At 42.8% G+C, this 23,650-nt stretch overlaps 1 protein-coding gene across 2 annotated transcripts in view; it reads right to left on the reverse strand.

The window, feature by feature from the left end:
- Nucleotides 1–6,851: 6,851 nt before the first annotated feature.
- Nucleotides 6,852–23,650, reverse strand: part of LOC143773576 (uncharacterized) — a 182,900-nt gene continuing 166,101 nt past the window's right edge. Inside the window, exons 28-30 of one of the 2 annotated variants that reach the window (XM_077260980.1) lie at nucleotides 15,085–15,228; nucleotides 12,035–12,095; nucleotides 6,852–7,988 (exon numbers count right to left, since the gene is read on the reverse strand). In XM_077260980.1, coding sequence (XP_077117095.1) covers nucleotides 7,558–7,988; nucleotides 12,035–12,095; nucleotides 15,085–15,228 — 636 coding nt within the window. In that variant the 3' untranslated portion in view covers nucleotides 6,852–7,557. The remainder of the gene's footprint in view (nucleotides 7,989–12,034; nucleotides 12,096–15,084; nucleotides 15,229–23,650) is intronic. The other variant, XM_077260981.1, reaches the window with a different exon arrangement.

Below are 23,650 nucleotides of genomic sequence, written 5' to 3' on the forward strand. Positions count from 1 at the left end.
GTTCACACCATGTACAATGTTCACATGACTATTAGTTGCCCAGGGATTCTCTATATGGTGTATATGGGTAGAGCGGTGCTATACAGTCGTGTGAAACAGTGTTTGCCCCTTTCTGATTTCCTATTCTTTTGCATGTTTGTCACACTTAAATGTTTCAGATCACCAAACAAATTTACTCGAGTATAAACCGACCCAAATATAAGCTGGGGCACTTACTTTTGCCACGGAAATCTGGGTAAGCTTATTCACTCGAGTATAAGCCAGGAATGCATTGTCCCCTCATCTCTGTCCTGCTATGCGTGGCTCCCCTGTCCCTGTCCTTATATGTAGGCCTCCCCATCCCTGTCCTGCTATGCATGGCTCCCCCTTCCCTGCCCTGGTATGAATGGCTCATATTCCCTGTCCCTGTCTGCATGCCTCTCCCGTTCCGTCCCTGTATGCATGCCTCTCCCGTTCCGTCCCTGAATGCATGCCTCCCCCGTTCCATCCCTGTATGCATGCCTCCCCGTTCCGTCCCTGAATGCATGCCTCCCCCGTTCCATCCCAGAATGCATGCCACCCCCGTTCCGTCCCTGAATGCATGCCTCCGTTCCGTCGCTAAATGCATGCCTCCCCATTCTGTCCTGTATGCATGCCTCCCCCATTCCGTCCCTGTATGCATGCCTCCCCCGTTCCATCCCTCTATGCATGCCTCCCCATTCCATCCCTGTATGCATGCCTCCCCGTTCCATCCCTATATGCATGCCCCTTTATCCCCTATCCCAGTGTGCATCTTTCCTATTGAAAAAAAAAAAAACATTCTACTCCCCTACCTGCACGCCCTCGGTCTCGTTCCGGCCGCCGACAACTGCCTGCAGCTCTTCCTGCCGAGCGATCACATGGTACCGCTCATTAAGGTAATGAATATGCGTTTCACGCCTATGGGAGTGGAGACGCGTCCATATTCATAGAATCATAGAATGATAGAGTTGGAAGGGTCCTCCTGGGTCATCTGGTCCAACCCCCTGATTCACTAAATCATCCCAGACAGATGTCTGTCCAGCATCTGTTTGAAAACTTCCATGGAAGGAGAAATCACCACCTCTCGTGGCAGCCTGTTCCACTCATTGATCACCCTAACTGTCAAAAAGTTTTGTTCTAATATCTAATCTGTGTCTCCTCCCATTCAGTTTCATCCCATTACTTCTAGTCTTTCCTTGTGCAAATGAGAATAAAGATGATCCTTCTACAATGTGACAGCCCTTGAGATATTTGTAGACAGCTATTAAGTCTCCTCTGTCTTCTTTTTTGCAAGCTAAACATTCACAAATCCTGCAACCGTTCCTCATAGGACATGGTTTGCAGACCGGTCACCATTCTGGTTGCTCTTCTCTGAACTTGCTCCAGTTTGTTGATGTCTTTTTTTTAAATGTGGTGCCCAAAACTGGACACAGTATTCCAGGTGAGGTCTGACCAAAGTGGAGTAGAGGGCAATAATGACTTTGAGTGATCTAGACTGTATGCTTCTGTTAATACATCACAGAATTACATTTGCCTTTTTTGCTGCTGCATCACACTGTTGACTCATGTTCAGTTTGTGATCTATTAGTATACCCAAGTCTTTTTCACATGTGCTGATGCTTAGCCCTATGCCTCCCATTCTGTAAATGCTTTTCTCATTTTTATTGCCCAGATGTAGTACTTTGCATTTTGCCTTGTTAAAAACCATTCCGTTAGTTGCTGCCCACTGCTCCAGTTTATTTATATCTTTTTGAATCCTTTCTCTCTCGTCTCTGGAATTAGCTATCCCTCCTAGCTTTGTGTCATCAGCAAATTTAATTAGTGTACCCTCAATTTCTTCATCTAAATCATTGATAAAGATGTTGAACAATACAGGGCCCAGGACAGAACCATGTGGTACCCCACTTGAGACATTCTTCCAACCGGATGTGCAGCCATTTACGACCACTCTGTTAGGATTTTGAGAAGAAGCCGAGAGTGGACCCTCTGGGTCGTGGCTCTAGAGCCCCCGAGGATGAGCGGACCAGATGGAACCACCCCCTATACAGGGAGCGTTAGGTGCAGGCCCAAGGGGGATGGAGACACAACAGCTAGAGCCAAAGGGGTGACTACTGGAACACAAGAAGGAGACAGACCGGAGGGAAATGGAACGGTAGGATATATGACGGAGCCTCAGGAGAAGGACACGGACAAACACGAAGCTACAAAAAGTAATAAAGCCAGGAAAAGAGTAGACTAGGAGTAAGGACTAGAATAATAGGGCTACGAGCAGGGGAGGTGGAGAAACGGAGTACTGGCGCAGGACTGGTAAGGCGGAGACACAGGATAGGTATGACGTAGATATGGAGCTGGTATGGCGGAGACACGAGGAAGGCACGGCGGAGAGACAGAGCAGACAAGACTGGGATACAGGGCAGGCACAAGGCAGGTAAGGCAGGAACACGGGGCAGACACGGCGGAAAGATGGGGCTGGCAAGGCTGGTAAACAGGGCAGGCAAGGCAGGTACACGGGGCGGACACGGCAGAGAGGTGGGGCAGTCAAGGCTGGTACACAGGGCAGGCACAGCGGAGACACAGGAGAACAAGCGCAGAATAGGTACTGATACCGAGGAGCCTAGGAAATAGGTACGCTGACCAAGAAGTGCAGAGAAAACCTAAGAAGCAAAGGCGTCTTACCTGGGAAGACGCCAAGAAGAAATACCCGATGGGCGCCGCCATGTTGGGGCAGAGCCATCGGGTCGTGACCTCCGAGGAGGCCCTGTGGCGCAGGAGACGCGACGCTGCATGCGTGAGAGAACAAGGCACCGCGATCCAGCGAAGGGAGAGACAGAGCGGTGTGGGACAGAGTCGGGAGCGCGCCGAGGGATGGAAGAAGGCAGGTAAGTATGTGCGGTCGTGACACACTCTTTGGGTATGATCACTAAGCCAGTTTTGAATCCACCTAACAGTTGCCTTGTCCATTCCATAATTAGTCATTTTTTCAATAAGGATGGTGTGAGATACTTTGTCAAATGCTTTGCTGAAGTCAAGATATACTATATCTACAGCATTTCCCTGATCCACCCAGTCAGTGATTCTGTCATAAAAGGAAATTAAGTTAGTCTGCCATGACTTATTAGTTATGAACCCATGCTGTCTCAGGTTAATCACTTCATTTTTATACAGGTACTTACATACATGTTGTTTAATAATTTGTTCAAAGATCTTTCCTGGTATGGAAGTCAGACTCACCGGCCTATAGTTCCCTGGGTCCACCTTCTTCCCCTTTTTGAAGATAGGAATGACATTTGCTCTTCTCCAGTTTTCTGGGACTTCTCCTGTTCTCCAAGAATTTTCAAAGATTATGGAGAGTGGTTCAAAAATTTATTCTGCTATCTCCTTCAGTACTCTGGGGTGTAATTCATCTGGACCTGGAGACTTTAATTCATTTATATTAGCTAAGTTTTTCCTCACTATCTATCTGTTTATACACTCACCGGCCACTTTATTAGGTACACCTGTCCAACTTCTTGTTAACACTTAATTTCTAATCAGCCAATCACATGGCGGCAACTCAGTGCATTTAGGCATGTAGACATGGTCAAGACAATCTCCTGCAGTTCAAACCGAGCATTAGTATGGGGAAGAAAGGTGATTTGAGTGCCTTTGAACGTGGCATGGTTGTTGGTGCCAGAAGGGCTGGTCTGAGTATTTCAGAAACTGCTGATCTACTGGGATTTTCACGCACAACCATCTCTAGGGTTTACAGAGAATGGTCCGAAAAAGAAAAAAAATCCAGTGAGCGGCAGTTCTGTGGGCGGAAATGCCTTGTTGATGCCAGAGGTCAGAGGAGAATGGGCAGACTGGTTCGAGCTGATAGAAAGGCAACAGTGACTCAAATCGCCACCCGTTACAACCAAGGTAGGCCTAAGAGCATCTCTGAACGCACAGTGCGTCGAACTTTGAGACAGATGGGCTACAGCAGCAGAAGACCACACCGGGTACCACTCCTTTCAGCTAAGAACAGGAAACTGAGGCTACAATTTGTACAAGCTCATCGAAATTGGACAGTAGAAGATTGGAAAAACGTTGCTTGGTCTGATGAGTCTTGATTTCTGCTGCGACATTCGGATGGTAGGGTCAGAATTTGGCGTAAACAACATGAAAGCATGGATCCATCCTGCCTTGTATGGAGCATCTTTGGGATGTGCAGCCGACAAATCTGCGGCAACTGTGTGATGCCATCATGTCAATATGGACCAAAATCTCTGAGGAATGCTTCCAGCACCTTGTTGAATCTATGCCATGAAGAATTGAGGCAGTTCTGAAGGCAAAAGGGGGTCCAACCCGTTACTAGCATGGTGTACCTAATAAAGTGGCCGGTGAGTGTAGATATCCTGGATTCTTCTACTCCTTTAATAGGACAGTGAAGATCAGTTGATGTTACATTTCCTTTCTGAGAGAAAACAGATGCAAAATAGGAATTTAAAAGTTTGGCCTTCTCAACATCCTTTCTTACCATTTCATCATTTTGATCCCGTACATATCCTATAGCATCTTTGACTTTTCTTTTACATTTTACATATCCCCAAAATCTTTTTTGCTGCTTTTGACGTCTCTTGCAAGCCTTAATTCATTGTCAGCTTTAGAAAATCTGATTCATGCCCTGCAGGTTCTGCAGACCGCATATAGTCTTCTTTAGATATGCCTCCTTTTTTCCATTTGATAAACATTTCTTTCTTCCTTTTTAGCATGTGTTTAAGTCCTGTGTTCATGCATCCTGGTTTCCTTAAATGCTTCCTATTCTTCCCTCTTTTTGGAATTGTTAACGATTGTGCTTTGAGAATCTAATTTTTCAAGATTTCCCAACCTTCCTGGACATTTTTGTCCTTAAGAATATCCAACCATTGGATCCCTCTGATTCTTTTGAGTCCCTTAAAATCTGCCTTTCTGAAATCTAACCTTGAAGTCATTACCTTAATGAGCGGTACCACGTGATCGCTCGGCAGGAAGAGCTGCAGGCAGGCGCCGGCAGCCGGGACGAGATACAGTGCCAGCACCGAGGGCATGCAGGTAGCTGAGTATGATGTGTGCTGGAAGCCGCCGGCTCCTGTCACCCGCTGCTCCGCCACCCCCCACCGGCTTTCTGGACCATGAGTCATGTATAAACCGGGGTGGGGGGGTGTTTTCAGCACAAAAATGCTGAAAAACTCAGCTTATATACGAGTATATATGGTAAATATTAGACAAAGATAACACAAGTAAACACAACGTGCAGTTTTTAAATTAAGGTCTTTATTATTAAGGCAAAAAGAAATCCAAACCTACAGGGCCCTGTGTGAAAAAGTAATTGCCCCCTAAATCTAATAACTAGTTGGGCCACCCTTAGCAGCAACAACTGTAATAAAGCATTTGCAATAACTGGCAATAAGTCTTTTTACAATGCTCTGGAGGAATTTTGACTAGGCCACTCCAAAGTCTTAAGTCTTCATTTTGATTTTCTTAAGCCATTCAGAGGTGGACTTGCTGGTCTGTTTTGGATCATTGTCCTGCTCCGTAACCCAAGTGTGCCTCAGCTTGAGGTCACAAACAGATGGTGGGACATTTTCATTCAGGATTTTTTTGTAGACCGCAAAATTCATGGTTCCATTTACCACAGCAAGTCTTCCAAGTCCTGAAGCAGCAAAACACCCCAAGACTATAATACTACCACCACCATATTTTGCTGTTGGTATGCTGTTCCTTTTCTGAAATTCTGTGTTACTTCTACGCTATATGTAATGGGACATACACTTTCCAAAAAGCTTCAACTTTTGTTTGATCAGTCAACAAAATATTTTCCCAAAAGTCTTGGGGATCAAGATATTTTCTGGCAAAACTGAGATGAGCCTTTATGTTCTTATTGCTCAACAGTGCCTTGGATTTCTGCCATGCAGGCCATTTTTGCCCAGTCTCTTTCTTATGGTGACATTATAAATACTGACTTTAGCTGAAGCAAGTGAGGCCTGCAGCTCTCTGGATGTTGTTGTGGGGTCTTTTGTGTCCTCTTGGACGAGTCGTCACTGCGCGTTTGGAGTAATTTTGGTCGCCATCTACTCCTGGGAAGGTTCACCACTTTTCCATGTTTTGTCATTTCTGGATAATGTCTCTCATTGTAGTTCGCTGGAGTCCCAAAGCTTGAGAAATGGCTTTAGAACCTTTTTTGCAGACTGATAGATCTCAATTTCTTTGTTTCTCCCTTGTACCATGTTTGAGAATCTTTTGGTCTATTTCACTTTGTCAGGCAGGTCCTATTTAACTGATTTCTTGATTGAGAACTGGTGTTGCAGTAATCAGGTCTGGGGGTTACTAGGAAATTTGAACTCTGTTTCCTAAATATGTGATAAATCACAGTTAATTTGTTTTAATAGGGGGTGCAATCACTTTTTCACACAGGGCCCTGTAGGTTTGGATTTCTTTTCCCCTTAATAATAAAGACCTATATTTAAAAAGTGCATTTCGTGTTTACTTGTGTTATCTTTGCTAATATTTAAATTTGTTTGGTGATCTGAAACATTTGTGTGACCAACATGCAAAAGAATAGGAAATCAGGAAGGGGCAAACAGTTTTTCACACAACTGTATATAGCTTGAACCATGGTCACAATGTTTACCTATCTATTAAATGAACAGTAAGGTTTAGGAAAAATGTATTACAAATATATTTTTAGATGCTGTATCTTATGGTTGAAAAAGTTCCCATTTTATATAAAACCTCAAAGTTTATTAAGTAATTTGACCAACTGACTGTATAGGATAGTTAACATTATTGCTATAATTGCCCTTGGATGGCTTCTAGCACTGTGCAATGAAAAAAAGAGACAATATAGCATTTAGAATAAGACAAAAAAGTTAATCAAACATTTAATGTTCATAAACATTTTCATTAGAAACATGTAATAGAGGGGTATACTTAACATAACTGATTGTCTGACATTTTCTATAATTAATCTAAATATATATGTACTTATTTTGCATAAATATAAAATCTCAAGAATCCAGTAGTGAGACAGCTTGGTCAACTGAACGAGACTATAGTCAAACAAATGGGTCAATAAAAGAACACGATAGGGCAGAGAATCCTTTAATCTCTCCTGATTGTCTGCTTTATTCATGAAATCAAGCTGAAGATTTATACTATATACAACTATATAGCCAAAACCTGTGATTTCACACCCCAGTATAATAATCTTGTGTATCAAAAATAATAAATATACAGAATAAGTTAATTTGTAATGTATATACTATATTTATCCATCACAAATTGGCCTTGGCAATTATAAATAACATACATAACATCATGATTCAGGGCTTCTTCTGCAACAACACTCCTTTAGGATGCTATTCGTGAAAATCATTAAATAACACAATTATTAAGGTGATACTTCAGTAAGCAGATGTCTAAAAGATTATATGCATGTGAAAAATACATGCTACTTAACAAATACATGAGTAAAACCAAAATCATTCAATATTTGTCATGGTATAATACATTAATGACTTATTCTGAATCTGCAATCTCGTCTCCAAGTCTTTCTGTCTACATCGATTTTCGAGGCTGATAGGGCCTAGGGGACAAAAGTGCTGAAGCCCTAGGTGAGAATGGACCCAGGGCCTCACCTGATCCCTCCATCTCACCCTGACTTCGTGGACTTAGCGGAGATCCCTCTGCGTGACTCCTCCAGCTCTTGCTCATCGCTCCAGGAATATTAAGTCTCGCTGGAGAATGCGTAGCACTTGTGTTTATAGGTGTTGGCGATCTTGAGCTTTGAACAGAGTCTGACCAGAATGCTTCTGGAGTTTGGTTTCCAGTTACTGATGTTAATGATCCTTGGCTGCCTGACTCAGCTTCCTGAAGATTTCTGGAGCCTCCAGATAAACGGGGCACAGTAGGGTCTGTAGGTTCTTTTTTGTGACCAGTTTGTGAAATACTTCTTATCTGTTGGACCTGCTGCTGGAAACGTAGCTTAGCTACATAATAGAGAGAAATATAAAACTTTTGTAAAAAACATGTCACGAATATGTCACTCCAACCTGGGAATTCTGGGGGTTAGAACATCACTGTGTATTGTAAATCGCAGATCTTCCATTTAGCCTGTGTCTTTGGATCCCATATTAAATGAATTTGGTTTCTTTTGGTGCTGAAGAGGTTAAGGACCCTTTCTATGTTGGTCAGAAACATGCAGTCTCTTCCTATAAAACCTGGCCAGACCCTCTCTGTCTTGTCCGTGAAAGCTCTGCTTCCTTGCTCTTAGGAGATGCTGTGCTGAATAGGAGTTTGTGGTTGCTATTTGAGATTCGTCTTCCTGTTCTGTGTGCTAAAGCTAAGTGTTTTGGAGACAAGTTGTAGAAGTGTTCTGTTGTATGTGTGTGTGTGTTTATCTCCTGGTCCCTGTTGCCATTTAGTTTAGTCCTCCCTGTCTATATCATACTTCATATTGTTGGTTGGTGCTTTTGTATGGTACAGAGTTTCTGTTATCCCTGTTTTGTCTTGCGTCTTGTTCGCATTGCATTTGTCCCACTCTCCATGGGGTAGGGGAAGGGACCAACCAGGGATTAACAGGAGCATAGTAAGGTCGAAGACTGGCCTCACTACAATCAACAGGACCCCCAGGAAATGGATAGTTAGGGTCCCAGTTCCAGGGACAGTTTGAGGTCCCCTCCTCTACCTAAGACCGTCACAGCATGGTAAAACAGAAGGAAAGTAGGGTCAGTGTAATAACTTATGTTAAAAACCATCCTACTGCAAATAACAGCTAAAGGCACAAAAATGCATTTGGTTATTGTCCAATAATAACTGGAGGGCCAAGTCACATTCATAAGTAGGCCATCAGCATACAAATAAATTAGTCAACATAATAACTGGCATTCATTCTGACAGAATCAGCAAGTAAAATCCAGTATTTTAAAACAATTAATATACATATATCACTATATGGCAGGCCAAAAGTGCATCCACTTACCCTCCTAAGTGCTCAAGCGCACAGCCATGCAATATCCATAGTCAAACATTATTGACAATATGGCTCTTACTGTAGAGCTCTGTAACTTGACATATGGCTATGTCTGCAGATGCCACAGGTCAGTTTGAGGAATATCTGATATAGAATTGACAATTGTCAACTCAAAATGCTATAATTGACAAGTAGATTATGTTAGATGACATAGAAATATAAAGAGGTTTTGCTTCCCGCTTTGTTGGAGGTGTATGCTGCTGGTCTGGCGGGGGGGAGTTGCCGCGGTCAATGCATGAGGCAATAATTGTAGTGCTGCCAAAACAGGGTAAGGATCCGACAGATAGATAGATATCAAACTCTTGGCCAAAATGTTGGCTAATCGTCTTAACAAGGTGATAACGACACTAATACACCAAGACCAGTCCGGTTTTATGCCCAATAGCTTTACAGCATGTTATCTTAGACGATTGTTCCTCAATATGCAGTTAAAGTCAAATAATATGGGTCAGAGGGTTGTGGTGTCTTTGGACGCTGCTAAGGCGTTTGATAGTGTGGAATGGCGGTATTTGTGGGCGGTTATGAAGGCTATGGGTTTTGGCGAGAAATTTATAATTTGGGTGCAATTGTTATATGCGTCTCCAAGAGCCAGGATACGGGTAAATGGGCTCTTGTCGGGGGAATTCCCTTTATATAGGGGAACGCGGCAGGGGTGCCCCTTGTCTCCTCTCTTGTTTGCAATTGCTGTTGAGCCCTTGGTGGTGGCGATATGAAGGGATAGAGAGATAAAGGGATTTAGATACGGAAACTATGAAGAAAAGATTGCCCTGTACGCGGACGACGTGCTATTGTTCTTGGAAGATGCGCAGGAGTCTCTGGGGGCCGCTATGAACAGCATTACAAAATTTATATATAGGGGCCTGTGGTGGACAACATACTGTGTGTACCATACTGTATGGGAGGCTCTGGTGACAATCTTACTGTGTGGGGTGCTGTGAGGCATCATACTTTGTGTAAACTGTGTGGGGCAATCATACTGTGTGCAGTCATCGTGCTTTCTGGGAGCATAATAGTCTATGAGGGTCATGAAAGGGGTATCATAGTAAGCGAGACCACTTATGGGTTTCAGTAGGTGCAAACTAACTGTCTATGTGCTGCAATACATTTTCTTAAAATGTTGGGAGATATGCTCTTTGACTGACGTGACAGAACTTTTTCTATGGGACGCCTGTTATTTCTATGTATGCCCCTGCTCAGGAACATTATTACAATAAAGAGGCACTTCAAGTAATTATTATAAGCAGGCACTATGGCTGAATTGTTATCATTTTTAGGGGAAGAAAGGTGTCATAATTATGAATATAAGAAAGCACAGAGGACATTTTTATTATTATAAGGAGATACAGGGTCAGTATTATAAGAGATCAAGGGGGAGCATTATTAAAAGAGGCACAGGGGAATTATTATAAGGCATCACAAGTTGTGGTTTGTGTAGAGGTGGTAGAATATGAGGCGGGTCCTGGAAAATCAATGAAGTGAAGATGTCTGTGTGTGACATTTTGCAGGGACGAGTTATGGATGGAATAAGAGGTCATGGTGGGGTGGTCTGCACTGAATGCAAAGGAAAAGGGAAAATGAATGACAACAATCAGTGAGAACGTCACTGGTGACAACCTGCACAATATACTCATATATGGTCTGCAGAGCACTTGTGTAGAAATTATATTACCACTATATGGTCACTGTATGTTTGATTAGAGATGAGCGAGTTTGCTCGAATTTGCTCGGGTCCCTGCTTATTCGCCAAGCTATAGCACTTACCGAATAAGCTGCAGAGGGAACTCGGATACATGGAGTGCTCCGGCTGATCAGCTGTCCGCTCCGGAGCTGCATGTGTCGCGGCTGTGTGGCAGTCACAACACATGCATGGAGAGCACAATACACAGGCTGTCCATGCATGTGTTGTGACTGTCACACAGCCCCAACACATGGAGCTGCAGCACTGAACAGCTGATCAGCTGGAGCGCTCCATGTATCCGGGTTCCCTCTGCAGCATATTCGGTAAGTGCTATAGCTCGCTGAATAAGCAGGGACCTGATCAAATTAGCTCATCTCTAATGGTGATAATACCAGTCTTAGTACAGTGGTTTTGGTTAAAGTAGTTGTCCAAGGTTGAGGTTAAAGTCTGCAGTGACTCTGTGACCACGGACTTCCGAATCCTCACAGAGCTTGCACGCTGTCACGATTCTCCAGTGTCGGCACTGGGAGATGGTGATCATGTGCAGTGGCATAAGTTGAACAGCATGGGCCACAAAGCAAAATCTCTAACGCAAAATTAGCAAAGTTGAGTACAATTAGTAGGAAAGTGGCTAGAGGTGTGAAAATCTCATACTTGCAGTCACATGACAGCCTGCTCCCAATGCCAACACCGGAGAATCCTTACAGTGTGCGGTAGAAGTCTGAAGTTACATAGACTTTAACCTCAACCCCTTTAGCGATCAGTATAGTGGTATTATTAACACTGCATATGCTGGTAATATTTGGTTATGGTTTGTTGGTATTTGTCTGTAATATTGCAATATTATTATTTTTATATTATAATTATTTAATCTTATATAGCAATATAATTGATATTATTAGAAATATTGGTCTTGTAGTAGATTTCCTCCATCCAGGATAATATTAGTAATATATCTCCATCTGGTGCTTGGGGACAGGAACAGCATGGGCCTGTGTGATTTCAAATGCCAGGGCTGAATTTCAGTCCTAGTCCGTCCCTGACGCATGGTATACTGTACAGTTAGGTTAGGTGGTATAGGCCTGTTTTTCAGGATTTGGACTCAGACCCTTATTTCCAGTAAAGGGAAATATTAATGCTGTACCATACACAGACATGTTAGAGGACATTTTAGAGGAAGGCCCTTTCATGTTACATCATGGTCATGTCCAAAGAGAGGTCCATAAAATTGACAGTTTTGGTGAGTAGGAATTAAGCTGCACAGAGCTGAACACAACCCCACTGAGCAACTTACCAATGAATGACAACAAATTAGTTGTACCAACCTTTCATTAGAGATTCATTTTTCTCTTTTAACATTTTGATTTCGGAGGCCAATGTGGATATCTGAAGAAAATAAAGTCAATATATAACCTGAAAGTCATTTTTAATTTTCTCAGTATTAAATATTCATCTTCATCCTTGTTCAAGCTTTAATTTTTGGGCATTCACTAACCAGTTCACAGTTTGGATTTTTCGTAGTTTTCTTCATGAATTATATTTGAGACAAAACTGAGAATGGATTTCAAAGTGGAGATGCATCAGTGCATATTATTGCCTGCATTGTACCCAAGCTGTATCGTATGGGGGCACTTGAAGTTTTTCACATAAATCAGTGAGATAAACAATTTAAGAAAATCAGCTATGTTATGCTTCATTGCAAACTGTATTGCCTTGAGATGCTAAAATATTGCTTTCAGGCTAGAAATATATGGAAGCACATGCTGACGGAAATCTTTTACAAGTGCACGAACCCTTATCGCTTGCAATTATAAGTCTACTCCTACTAAGTTCACTCATCAAATAAGTGTTTTTTCCTTGGCTCTCTTAGAGTTTCTCCTAGCCACATGTTTGGAGAGCTTTCCCTATGCAAAACCAATTCATATTCATATTTTTAATGTGGTTTTTAATGTCATTTGCTGCTCCCTATTCATTTTAAAGGTGGACACCTGTATCATATCAATGTGGCAATATGATCTGAATCAATTTTTATAAAACATACATCATAATCTGAAGACTGCATTTTTTTCACATTGTGAGAACAACAATGCGAACATTTAGCTGCCCCAATAAATTACTGGAGCAAGAAGTCGCAAACAGTGTTTTTGGGTATAATACCACATGATTAAACTGCATAAAAATGCAAAGTGTGAACTAAATATGTATAACTGCAATATTATTTAGAATGTTCACAGTCCTAATAGTTCATCTGTCGGTAATGAGTACAGACAAACCGGGTAACTCATTGTGCTCCAATTCTGTTTAATTGCAATATCATGAAATGGGGAGGAAAAAATTCCAGCATCCAGGTCTTCATAAAAAAAACCCACTTTATTGTACCGTATTTTCCGGCGTACAAGACGACTTTTTAACCCCTGAAAATCTTCTTAAAAGTCGGGGGTCGTCTTGTACGCCGGGAATCGCCTTGTACGCCGGGTGTATATGGTGGGTGGGGGGGGGGAGTGATCCTGATGACGACGAGGGGGCGTCTCACAGAAAAGTGAGTATCCCCCATTACCTTATCATAGCGCTGCAGCGTGGGGTCTCTGTGCTGGGAGCGGCGGCGGCTGCTGTGCTGTGGCGGCTCCTCTTCTGCAGTGTGGGGCCTCTGGTGCTGTGGGGCGGTGGCGGCGGCGGCGTATCTTCATGCAGTCGGGGCTCCTCCGGCATCTCAGCCTGGAAGCCCCGCCGGCAACTCCATCGGTACAATGCGCTGGCCTCCGGGAAAATGGCCGCTGCTTAGATTCAGATCTCGTTGAGATCTGAATCTGAGCATGCGCAGCCCCCAGCGGCCGGGCCACCGCATCGCACCTATTGAGCTGCCTCCGGGAAAATGGCCACTGCTCAGATTCAGATCTCGTCTCCCGAGATCTCGGGACGAGATCTGAATCTGAGCAGCGGCCATTTTCCCGGAGGCCACCTGACCGCATTGTACCCATGGAGTTGCCGGCGGGGCTTCCAGTCTTTGAGATGCCGGAGGAGCCCCGACTGTATGAAGATACGCCGCCGCCACCGCCCCACAGCACCAGAGGCCCCACACTGCAGAAGAGGAGCCGCCACAGCACAGCACAGCACAGCAGCCGCCGCTCCCAGCACAGAGACCCCACGCTGCAGCGCTATGATAAGGTAATGGGGGATACTCACTTTCCTGTGAGACGCCCCCTCGTCCTCATCAGGATCACTCCCCCCCCCCCAAAAGGCACGTATTCACCGGCCCTATAAGACGACATAGGGTGTATAAGAAGACCCCCGACTTTTAAGAAGATTTTATTTTTTAACTGGTAAAGTTGGGGGGTCGTCTTATACGCCCAGTCGTCTTATACGCCGGAAAATACGGTAAGTAAAATTAAAAAAGTAAAAAGTCCAAAATCCACTGGAGGCTTTTTGCCAAGAAGAGTGGGCAGCTTTACCATCTGAGAAAATAAAGAACCTCATCCACAACTACCACAAAAGACTTCAAGTTGTTATTGATGTTAGAGGGGGCAATACAGGGTATTAAGAAATGGGGTATGTCATCTTTTGATCAGGGTCATTTGGATGTTTTGAGTTGTCATTATGATTTCAAATGAGAAAACACAGTAGTTTGACAATAAATGGCTTCACCCAACCACTAACCATGAGTGGAGAAAAAGTTTTGGTGTTATCATTCATATTCTCTGAAAAAAGGACAAGAAAGCAAAACAAAAATTCTGCCGGGGTATGTAAACTTTTGAGCACAACTGTATGTAGATGGCCGGATATGGACACATAGTGGCAGTATGTAACTGTAACACACACTTTGTGTGTGTCATCCACATTTGTAAATACCGGCTGCACAAACGAGAGTTCATAGGTGTAAAGCTGTTGCAATCATCCAAGGAACGAGCAAAATGTTGCTCATTCATCGTGTGATTGGATTGTTTATGGAAGTACAAAAATCATTGTTCTCGGCAGCACTTCACCCGATGTAATATTCAGATGTGCTGCTGATAACATGATACTGTATCAGGACAGATTGATCTATTAGTGATCGTTCTGTGCCCAGCATTCATCCTCAGCCGGTGTAAAGAGGCCAGGAAACAAGCATCCAACGACTTCAATATTGTTGATCATTGAACAGCCTGAACTCAGTGCCTGTAAATGCAACTGAAATGTTTGACTGTGATGGTGCAATATGATAGCATTTAGGGCCTCAGTTTAAACTTTTGCCCTGGGTCCCACTTTATCTATAACCGGCCCTGCATGTCCTACTACATTTCAGTGCAGAGGAAGTGCTGACTCCAGCTTCACCCAATTGTGTCTAACCAGCTCAAGAATGTAAAAATTACAGAAGTAATGAAAACTAGTAATACTGTACTTTTTCAGATTTTTCCTCAAGCTGCCTTTGCAATTTGCGGATATCTTTCTCAGCCATCTCTCTTGGTGGATTCTGAAGATCATCTTGAGGGTCTATTTTGTCCTTTGATAGTTCCTTGTTGACCTTTACGGATCTCAAAACATTCTAGAAGAGAGGACACATTAAGAAGGTGTACACCATTAGCATCTCAAATTAATTGCTAAGTATTACATTATGGCAAAGTTTATGATGAGAAAAACACATGTGTAAAGCTGTGTGCACACTGGGTGCCAATTTACCGTATTTTTTGCAACATTTTGCGAAGCGTGCAATGTTTCCAACTCAAAAGTTGCAAACTCAATTAAAGATAGAAAAAAAAAAAATCAATTTTGGACTTTGGGGCAAAATTCATTAATCACATGCCCATTTTGATGAATTTGTACGCTTTGTAATATGATGTGCATAGACTGCCCGTATTTGGAGGTTTATTCATACAAAAAATTTGAAATATTTGAAATTCTACCCTTCATTTGTAAAAGTGAGTGGAAGAGAGACCCCCATTATACATTGTTGGTTATTGGTTGCATTGTTGGTCTTGATTCACTACATTATACCACTAGTATAATCTCTGGTCCAGAAACATTGCTGAAATTGTGTTTTATCAGATTAACAGTGGTCTAAAGGTACCTTCACACTGAGCGACTTAACAACGATAACGACAGCGATCCGTGACGTTGCAGCGTCCTGGATAGCGATCTCGTTGTGTTTGACACGCAGCAGCGATCTGGATCCTGCTGTGATATCGCTGGTCGTTGCTGAAAGTCCAGAACTTTATTTGGTCGTCAGATCGGCGTGTATCGTCGTGTTTGACAGCAAAAGCAACGATGCCAGCAATGTTTTACAATGGTAACCAGGGTAAATATCGGGTTACTAAGCGCAGGGCCGCGCTTAGTAACCCGATATTTACCCTGGTTACCATTGTAAAAGTAAAAAAAAAACACTACATACTCACCTTCTGATGTCTGTCACGTCCCCCGGCGTCCGCGCTGGTGCTCAGAGCTTCCTGCACTGAATGTGTCAGTGCCGGCCGTAAAGCAAAGCACAGCGGTGACGTCACCGCTGTGCTTTAGGGCCGGCGCTTACACAGTGCAGGGAAGCTGAAGGCGAGGGACGCGACAGACACGGCAATGTAAGTATGTAGTCGATACTTTATTTTTCCATTAAAATCTTGATACAAACATATCCTTGCATAATTGCGAATGCTGCAGTGAGAGCGACGCGTTTCGATCTTATCAGATCTTAATCCATGCTTGGTTTAATGTGAGTTCTGACAAATACTATATAGTATCAGTGGACCAATCTAATTGTAGCTGTCAGTCACATGACTGCTTTCACAGGTCCTAGTTCAGTAAAAGTTCTAACAAATACTACATGGTGTCAGTGGACCAATCGTATTAACGCTATCAGTCACCTGACTGCTTTCCCCGGTTCCTATACATACATTTATTTCATTAAACACTAAAATAAACCAAAACATCAAATCAGCTATAAACAAAAAATAAAAACTAAAAAGAAATAGAGAACTTTTAAGCAATGAATAAATTTCTTAAGCATAATGATACATAATTTCGTTTTTTCTATTAAGGCCAAAGGGGTAGGTTATAAATCCAGAAAGCCTCTCTGGTGAGAAGCTGTCTTTTTATGTTCCCTCCCCTTTGGGAAAGTTTTGTTCATTCGATCCCCTGTATTGTCATCATTGAGAAATCTCCAGAATGGCAAGTAGCAAAAGGCTTAGCAACAGCTGAGATGTTGCGATTCGTTGTATAGTTACCAGTTAGATCCCTGATTCTAATTTTTAGTTTCCTCGTTGTACACCCTATATAAGAGACATTGCATAAAGCACAATCTATTTTGTAAACAACGTTATTTGTATGGCAGTTTATAAATTCCTTTATTTGATATGTTTTCGTTCCTTCTGTATTCTGGAAGGTATTGTTAGTTTTTGCATTACTGCAAGTACTGCAAGCAGTAGTACCGCATTTATAAAAACCCCTACACTGCAACCATGTTTTGGATACAGATGGATGAATAAAGCAGTTCGGGGAAATGGAACTACCAATAGATGGTGCTTTCCTGGCTACTACATTTAAGCCGTCTTTTAGGATATCTGCAAGGCTATCATCTTCCAATAAGATAGGTAATCTTTTTAAGACTATGCTTTTAATTTCATTAAATTGACTACTATGTTGGAAACAAACATATGGTTTGTTCTTTCTATTTATTTTTGCCTTCTTACTGTCTACATTGTGTGTGAGCAAACTATCTCTGGATTTGTTGTTCACTATTTGTTGTGCCCTGTCCAAAGTCCATCTGGGATATTTTCGTTTTTGTAGTTTATTTCTTAAATTATCAAATTCATTTTTTCTTTCCATTTCATCGCTGCAATTTCTTTTCAATCTTGTATATTCACCTACCGGGATAGATTTGATGGTGTGTTTGGGGTGACTACTTCTGGCATGTAATATAGTGTTTCCACTTAAAGGTTGATTAATAGTTCCCACTAAATCTAAATCTAGAAAAGAAATTTGATTATTGTCCCATTTATGGGTAAATTTGATACCATATTCATTTTTTGTTGATGTATTCAATAAAGTCTGGTACGGCAGACACATCGCCCCCCCAAATACTACAAAGACTATGTATATATACAAAGACTATATTGGATGTTAATAAATTTGTACGTAACCTAACAGTGAAAAAACATTTTGCCATAAATAATGAAGAGACTACTACAAACAATAAAGACTGCATAATAAATGAATACGAATATATGGACTTTAAAGAACAACTTGCGCTTACCTGCTTACAAAGTTTATCTACGTCTGACATTGAAAATAACATCAAAGATAATCAATCTGTAGCATTTAATACCAAGAATCCCTACTTCTACCCTATACAATCTAGGGTGGAATGTATGGACAAATTCCAGGAAATGATCGAGAAAGATCGAAAATCATTAAAAGATGGTAAAAATAAAATAATAAAAAATAAAAAATATAATAATCTTTCATCCAATCATAAAAAAGCCCTTATACTATTGAAAGAAATGAAAAACATTGTCATTAAAAGAAGTGACAAGGGGGGCACAATAGTAGTAATTAATAAGGAAGATTATTAAGACAAAATATTAGAATTATTAACCCCTTCATGACCCAGCCTATTTTGGCCTTAATGACCTTGCCGTTTTTTGCAATTCTGACCAGTGTCCCTTTATGAGGTAATAACTCAGGAACGCTTCAACGGATCCTAGCGATTCTGAGATTGTTTTTTCTTGACATATTGGGCTTCATGTTAGTGGTAAATTTAGGTCGATAATTTCTGAGTTTATTTGTGAAAAAAACGGAAATTTGGCAAAAATTTTGAAAATTTCGCAATTTTCACATTTTGAATTTTTATTCTGTTAAACCAGAGAGTTATGTGACACAAAATAGTTAATAAATAAAATTTCCCACATGTCTACTTTACATCAGCACAATTTTGGAAACAATTTTTTTTTTTGCTAGGAAGTTATAAGGGTTAAAATTTGACCAGTGATTTCTCATTTTTACAACAAAATTTACAAAACCATTTTTTTTAGGGACCACCTCACATTTGAAGTCAGTTTGAGGGTTCTATATGGCTGAAAATACCCAAAAGTGACACCATTCTAAAAACTGCACCCCTCAAGGTGCTCAAAACCACATTCAAGAAGTTTATTAACCCTTCAGGTGTTTCACAGCAGCAGAAGCAACATGGAAGTGAAAAATGAACATTTAACTTTTTAGTCACAAAAATGATCTTTTAGCAACAATTTTTTATTTTCCCAAGGGTAAAAGGAGAAACTGGACCACGGACGTTGTTGTCCAATTTGTCCTGAGTACGCTGATACCTCATATGTGGGGGTAAACCACTGTTTGGGCGCACGGCAGGGCTCGGAAGGGAAGGAGCGCCATTTGACTTTTTCAATGAAAAATTGGCTCCACTCTTTAGCGGACACCATGTCGCGTTTGGAGAGCCCCCGTGTGCCTAAACATTGGAGCTGCCCGACAAGTGACCCCATTTTGGAAACTAGACCCCCCAAGGAACTTATCTAGAAGCATAGTGAGCACTTTAAACCCCCAGGTGCTTCACAAATTGATCCATAAAAATGAAAAAGTACTTTTTTTTTCACAAAAAAATTATTTTAGCCTCAATTTTTTCATTTTCACATGGGCAACAGGATAAAATGGATCCTAAATTTTGTTGGGCAATTTCTCCTGAGTACACCGATACCTCACATGTGGGGGTAAACCACTGTTTGGGCACATGGTAAGGCTCGGAAGGGAAGGAGCGCCATTTGACTTTTTGAATGAAAAATTATCTCCATCGTTAGCGGACACCATGTCGCGTTTGGAAAGCCCCTGTGTGCCTAAACATTGGAGAGCCTCCACAAATGACCCCATTTTGGAAACTAGACCCCCCAAGGAACTTATCTAGAGGCATAGTGAGCACTTTAAACCCTCAGGTGCTTCACAAATTGATCCGCAAAAATGAAAAAGTACTTTTTTTTCACACAAAATTTCTTTTAGCCTCAATTCTTTCATTTTCACATGGGCAACAGGATAAAATGGATCCTAAAATTTGTTGGGCAATTTCTCCTGAGTACGCCGATACCTCATATGTGGGGGTAAACCACTGTTTGGGTGCACGGCAAGGCTCGGAAGGGGAGGCGTGCCATTTGACTTTTTGAATGGAAAATTAGCTCCAATCGTTAGCGGACACCATGCCGCGTTTGGAGAGCTCCTGTGTGCCTAAACATTAGAGCTCCCCTACAAGTGACCCCATTTTGGAAACTAGACCCCCCAAGGAACTTATCTAGATGCATAGTGAGCACTTATAACCCCCAGGTGCTTCACAGAAGTTTATAACGCAGAGCCGTCAAAATAAAAAATAATTTTTCTTTCCTCAAAAATGATTTTTAGCCCAGAATTTTTTATTTTCCCAAGGGTAATAGTAGAAATTGGACCCCAAATGTTGTTGTCCAGTTTGTCCTGCGTACGATGATACCCCATATGTGGGGTAAACCACTGTTTGGGCGCACCACAGGGCTCGGAAGGGAAGGCACGCCATTTGGCTTTTTGAATGGAAAATTAGCTCCAATCATTAGCGGACACCATGTCGCGTTTGGAGAGCCCCTGTGTGCCTAAACATTGGAGCTCCCGCACAAGTGACCCCATTTTGGAAACTAGACCTCCCAAGGAACTAATCTAGATGTGTGGTGAGCACTTTGAACCCCCAAGTGCTTCACAGAAGTTTATAACGCAGAGCCATGAAAATAAAAAATAATTTTTCTTTTCTCAAAAATGATTTTTTAGCCCACAATTTTTTATTTTCCCAAGGGTAACAGGAGAAATTGGACCCCAAAAGTTGTTGTCCAGTTTCTCCTGAGTACGCTGATACCCCATATGTGGGGGTAAACCACTGTTTTGGCACACGTCGGGGTTTGGAAGGGAAGTAGTGACGTTTTGAAATGCAGACTTTGATGGAATGCTCTGCGGGCGTCAGGTTGCGTTTGCAGAGCCCCTGATGTGCCTAAACAGTAGGAACTCCCCACAAGTGACTCCATTTTGGAAACTAGACCCCCAAGGGAACTTATCTAGATGTGTGGTGAGCACTTTGAACCCCCAACTGCTTCACAGAAGTTTATAACGCAGAGCCGTGAAAATAATAAATGTGTTTCCTTTCCTCAAAAATATTTTTTTAGCCCAGAATTTTTTATTTTTGCAAGGGTAACAGGATAAATTTGACCCCAAAAGTTGTTGTCCAGTTTCTCCTGAGTACGCTGATACCCCATATGTGGGGGTAAACCACTGTTTGGGCACATGCCGGGGCTTGGAAGGGAAGTAGTGACGTTTTGGAATGCAGACTTTGATGGAATGGTCTGCGGGCATCATGCTACGTTTGCAGAGCCCCTGATATGCCTAAACAGTAGAAACCCCCCAAAAGTGACCCCATTTTGGAAACTAGACCCCCAAGGAACTTATGTATCTAGATGTGTGGTGAGCACGTTCAACCCCCAAGAGCTTCACAGAAGTTTACAACGCAGAGCCGTGAAAATAAAAAATCATTTTTCTTTCCTCAAAAAAGATGTTTTAGCAAGCAATTTTTTATTTTCACAAGGGTAACAGGAGAAATTGGGCCCCAATATTTGTTGCCCAGTTTGTTGTGAGTACGCTGATACCCCATATGTGGGGGTAAACCACTGTTTGGGCGCACGTCAGGGCTCGGAAGGGAAGTAGTGACATTTGAAATGCAGACTTTGATGGAATCATCTGCGGGCATCACATTGCATTTGCAGAGCCCCTGATGTGCCTAAATAGTAGAAACACCCCACAAGTGACCCCATTTTGGAAACTAGACCCCCGAAGGAACTTATCTAGATGTGTGGTGAGCACTTTCAACCCCCAAGTGCTTCACAGAAGTTAATAACGCAGAGCCGTGAAAATAAAAAATAATTGTTCTTTCCTCAAAAATTATGTTTTAGCAAGTAATTTTTTATTTTTGCAAGGGTAACAGGAGAAATTGGACCCCAACAGTTGTTGCCCAGTTTGTCCTGAGTACGCTGGTACCTCAAATGTGGGGGTACACCACTGTTTGGGTGCACGTCGGGGCTTAGAAGGGAGGGAGCACCATTTGACTTTTTGAACGCAAGATTGGCTGGAATCAATGGTGGCGCCATGTTGCGTTTGGAGACCCCTGATGTGCCTAAACAGTGGAAACCCCTCAATTCTAACTTCAACACTAACCCCAACACACCCCTAATCCTAATCCCAACTGTAGCCATAACCCTAATCACAACCCTAACCCCAACACACCCCTAACCACAACCCTAACCGCAACACACCCGTAACCCTAATTCCAACCCTAACCCTAATCCTAACCCTAATCCCAACCCTAACCACAACTGTAACCCCAACACACCCCTAACCCTATCCATAACCCTAACCACAAGCCTAATCTTAACCCTATTTCCAACCCTAGCCCTAATTCCAACCCTAACTCTAATTCCAACCCTAACCCTAAGGCTATGTGCCCACGTTGCGGATTCGTGTGAGATTTTTCCGCACGATTTTTGAAAAATCTGCAGGTAAAAGGCACTGCGTTTTACCTGCGGATTTACAGCGGATTTCCAGTGTTTTTTTGTGCGGATTTCACCTGCGGATACCTATTGAGGAACAGGTGTAAAACGCTGCGGAATCCGCACAAAGAATTGACATGCTGCGGAAAATACAACGCAGCGTTTCTGCACGGAGTTTTCCGCACCATGGGCACAGCGGATTTGGTTTTCCATAGGTGTACATGGTACTGTAAACCTGATGGAAAACTGCTACGAATTCGCAGCGGCCAATCCGCTGCGGATCCGCGGCCGATCCGCGGCCAATCCGCTGCGGATCCGCGGCCAATCCGCTGCGGATCCGCGGCCAATCCGCTGCGGATCCGCGGCCAAATCCGCACTGTGTGCACATGCCATAACCCTAACCCTACCCCTAACCCTAACCCTACCCCTAGTTCTAGTTCTAACCCTAGTTCTAACCCTAACCCTAGTGGAAAAAAAATATATATATATTTTCTTTATTTTATTATTGTCCCTACCTATGGGGGTGATAAAGGGGGGGGTTTATTTATTATTTTTTTATTTTGATCGCTGTGATAGAACCTACCACAGCGATCAAAATGTACTTTGCCGGCCGGCAGATTCGGCGGGCGCACTGCGCATGCGCCCGCCATTTTGGAAGATGGCGGCGCCCAGGGAGAAGACGGACCGACTTCGGGAGGCTCGGTAAGTATGAGGGGGTGGTGGGGGGGGTGGATCGGAGCACAGGGGGGGGGATCGGAGGACCGGGGGAGCGGACAGGAGCACGGGGGAGCGGACAGGAGCACGGGGGAGCGGACAGGGGGACGGAGGGGGGTACCGGACAGAACGGAGCACTGGGGAGGAGATCGGGGGCGGTGGGGGGGGGGCAGAACATGATTTCCAGCCATGGCAGATGCTATTGCAGCATCGGCCATGGCTGGATTGCAATATTTCACCATTTTCATAGGTGAAATATTGCAAATTGCTCTGATTGGCTGTTGCACTTTCAACAGCCAATCAGAGCGATCGTAGCCACGTGGGGGCAAAGCCACCCCCCCCCCCTGGGCTGAAGTACAACTCCCCCTCTCCCTGCAGATCGGGTAAAATAGGAGTTAACCCTTTCACCCGATCTGCAGGGATGCGATCATTCCATGACGCCACATAGGCGTCATGGGTCAGATTGGCACCGACTTTCATGACGCCTACGTGGCGTCAAAGGTCGGGAAGGGGTTAAATGATAATGAAACATATGAAAAATTAAAGGGAAATCCTTCCAAAGAATATAATGAAGAAATCAATGTCATTGTGAATGAAGGTCTAGAACTTGGTGTCCTCAATAAAAAACAAGCAGACTATATATATGTGCCACATCCAAAAATGCCTATATTATATGGTCTGCCGAAAGTACACAAAAGTGAGGGCATACCAGCAATG

The sequence above is a fragment of the Ranitomeya variabilis genome, chromosome 5 (genome assembly GCF_051348905.1).
Source record: "Ranitomeya variabilis isolate aRanVar5 chromosome 5, aRanVar5.hap1, whole genome shotgun sequence".
NCBI classification, from domain to species: Eukaryota; Metazoa; Chordata; class Amphibia; order Anura; family Dendrobatidae; genus Ranitomeya; species Ranitomeya variabilis.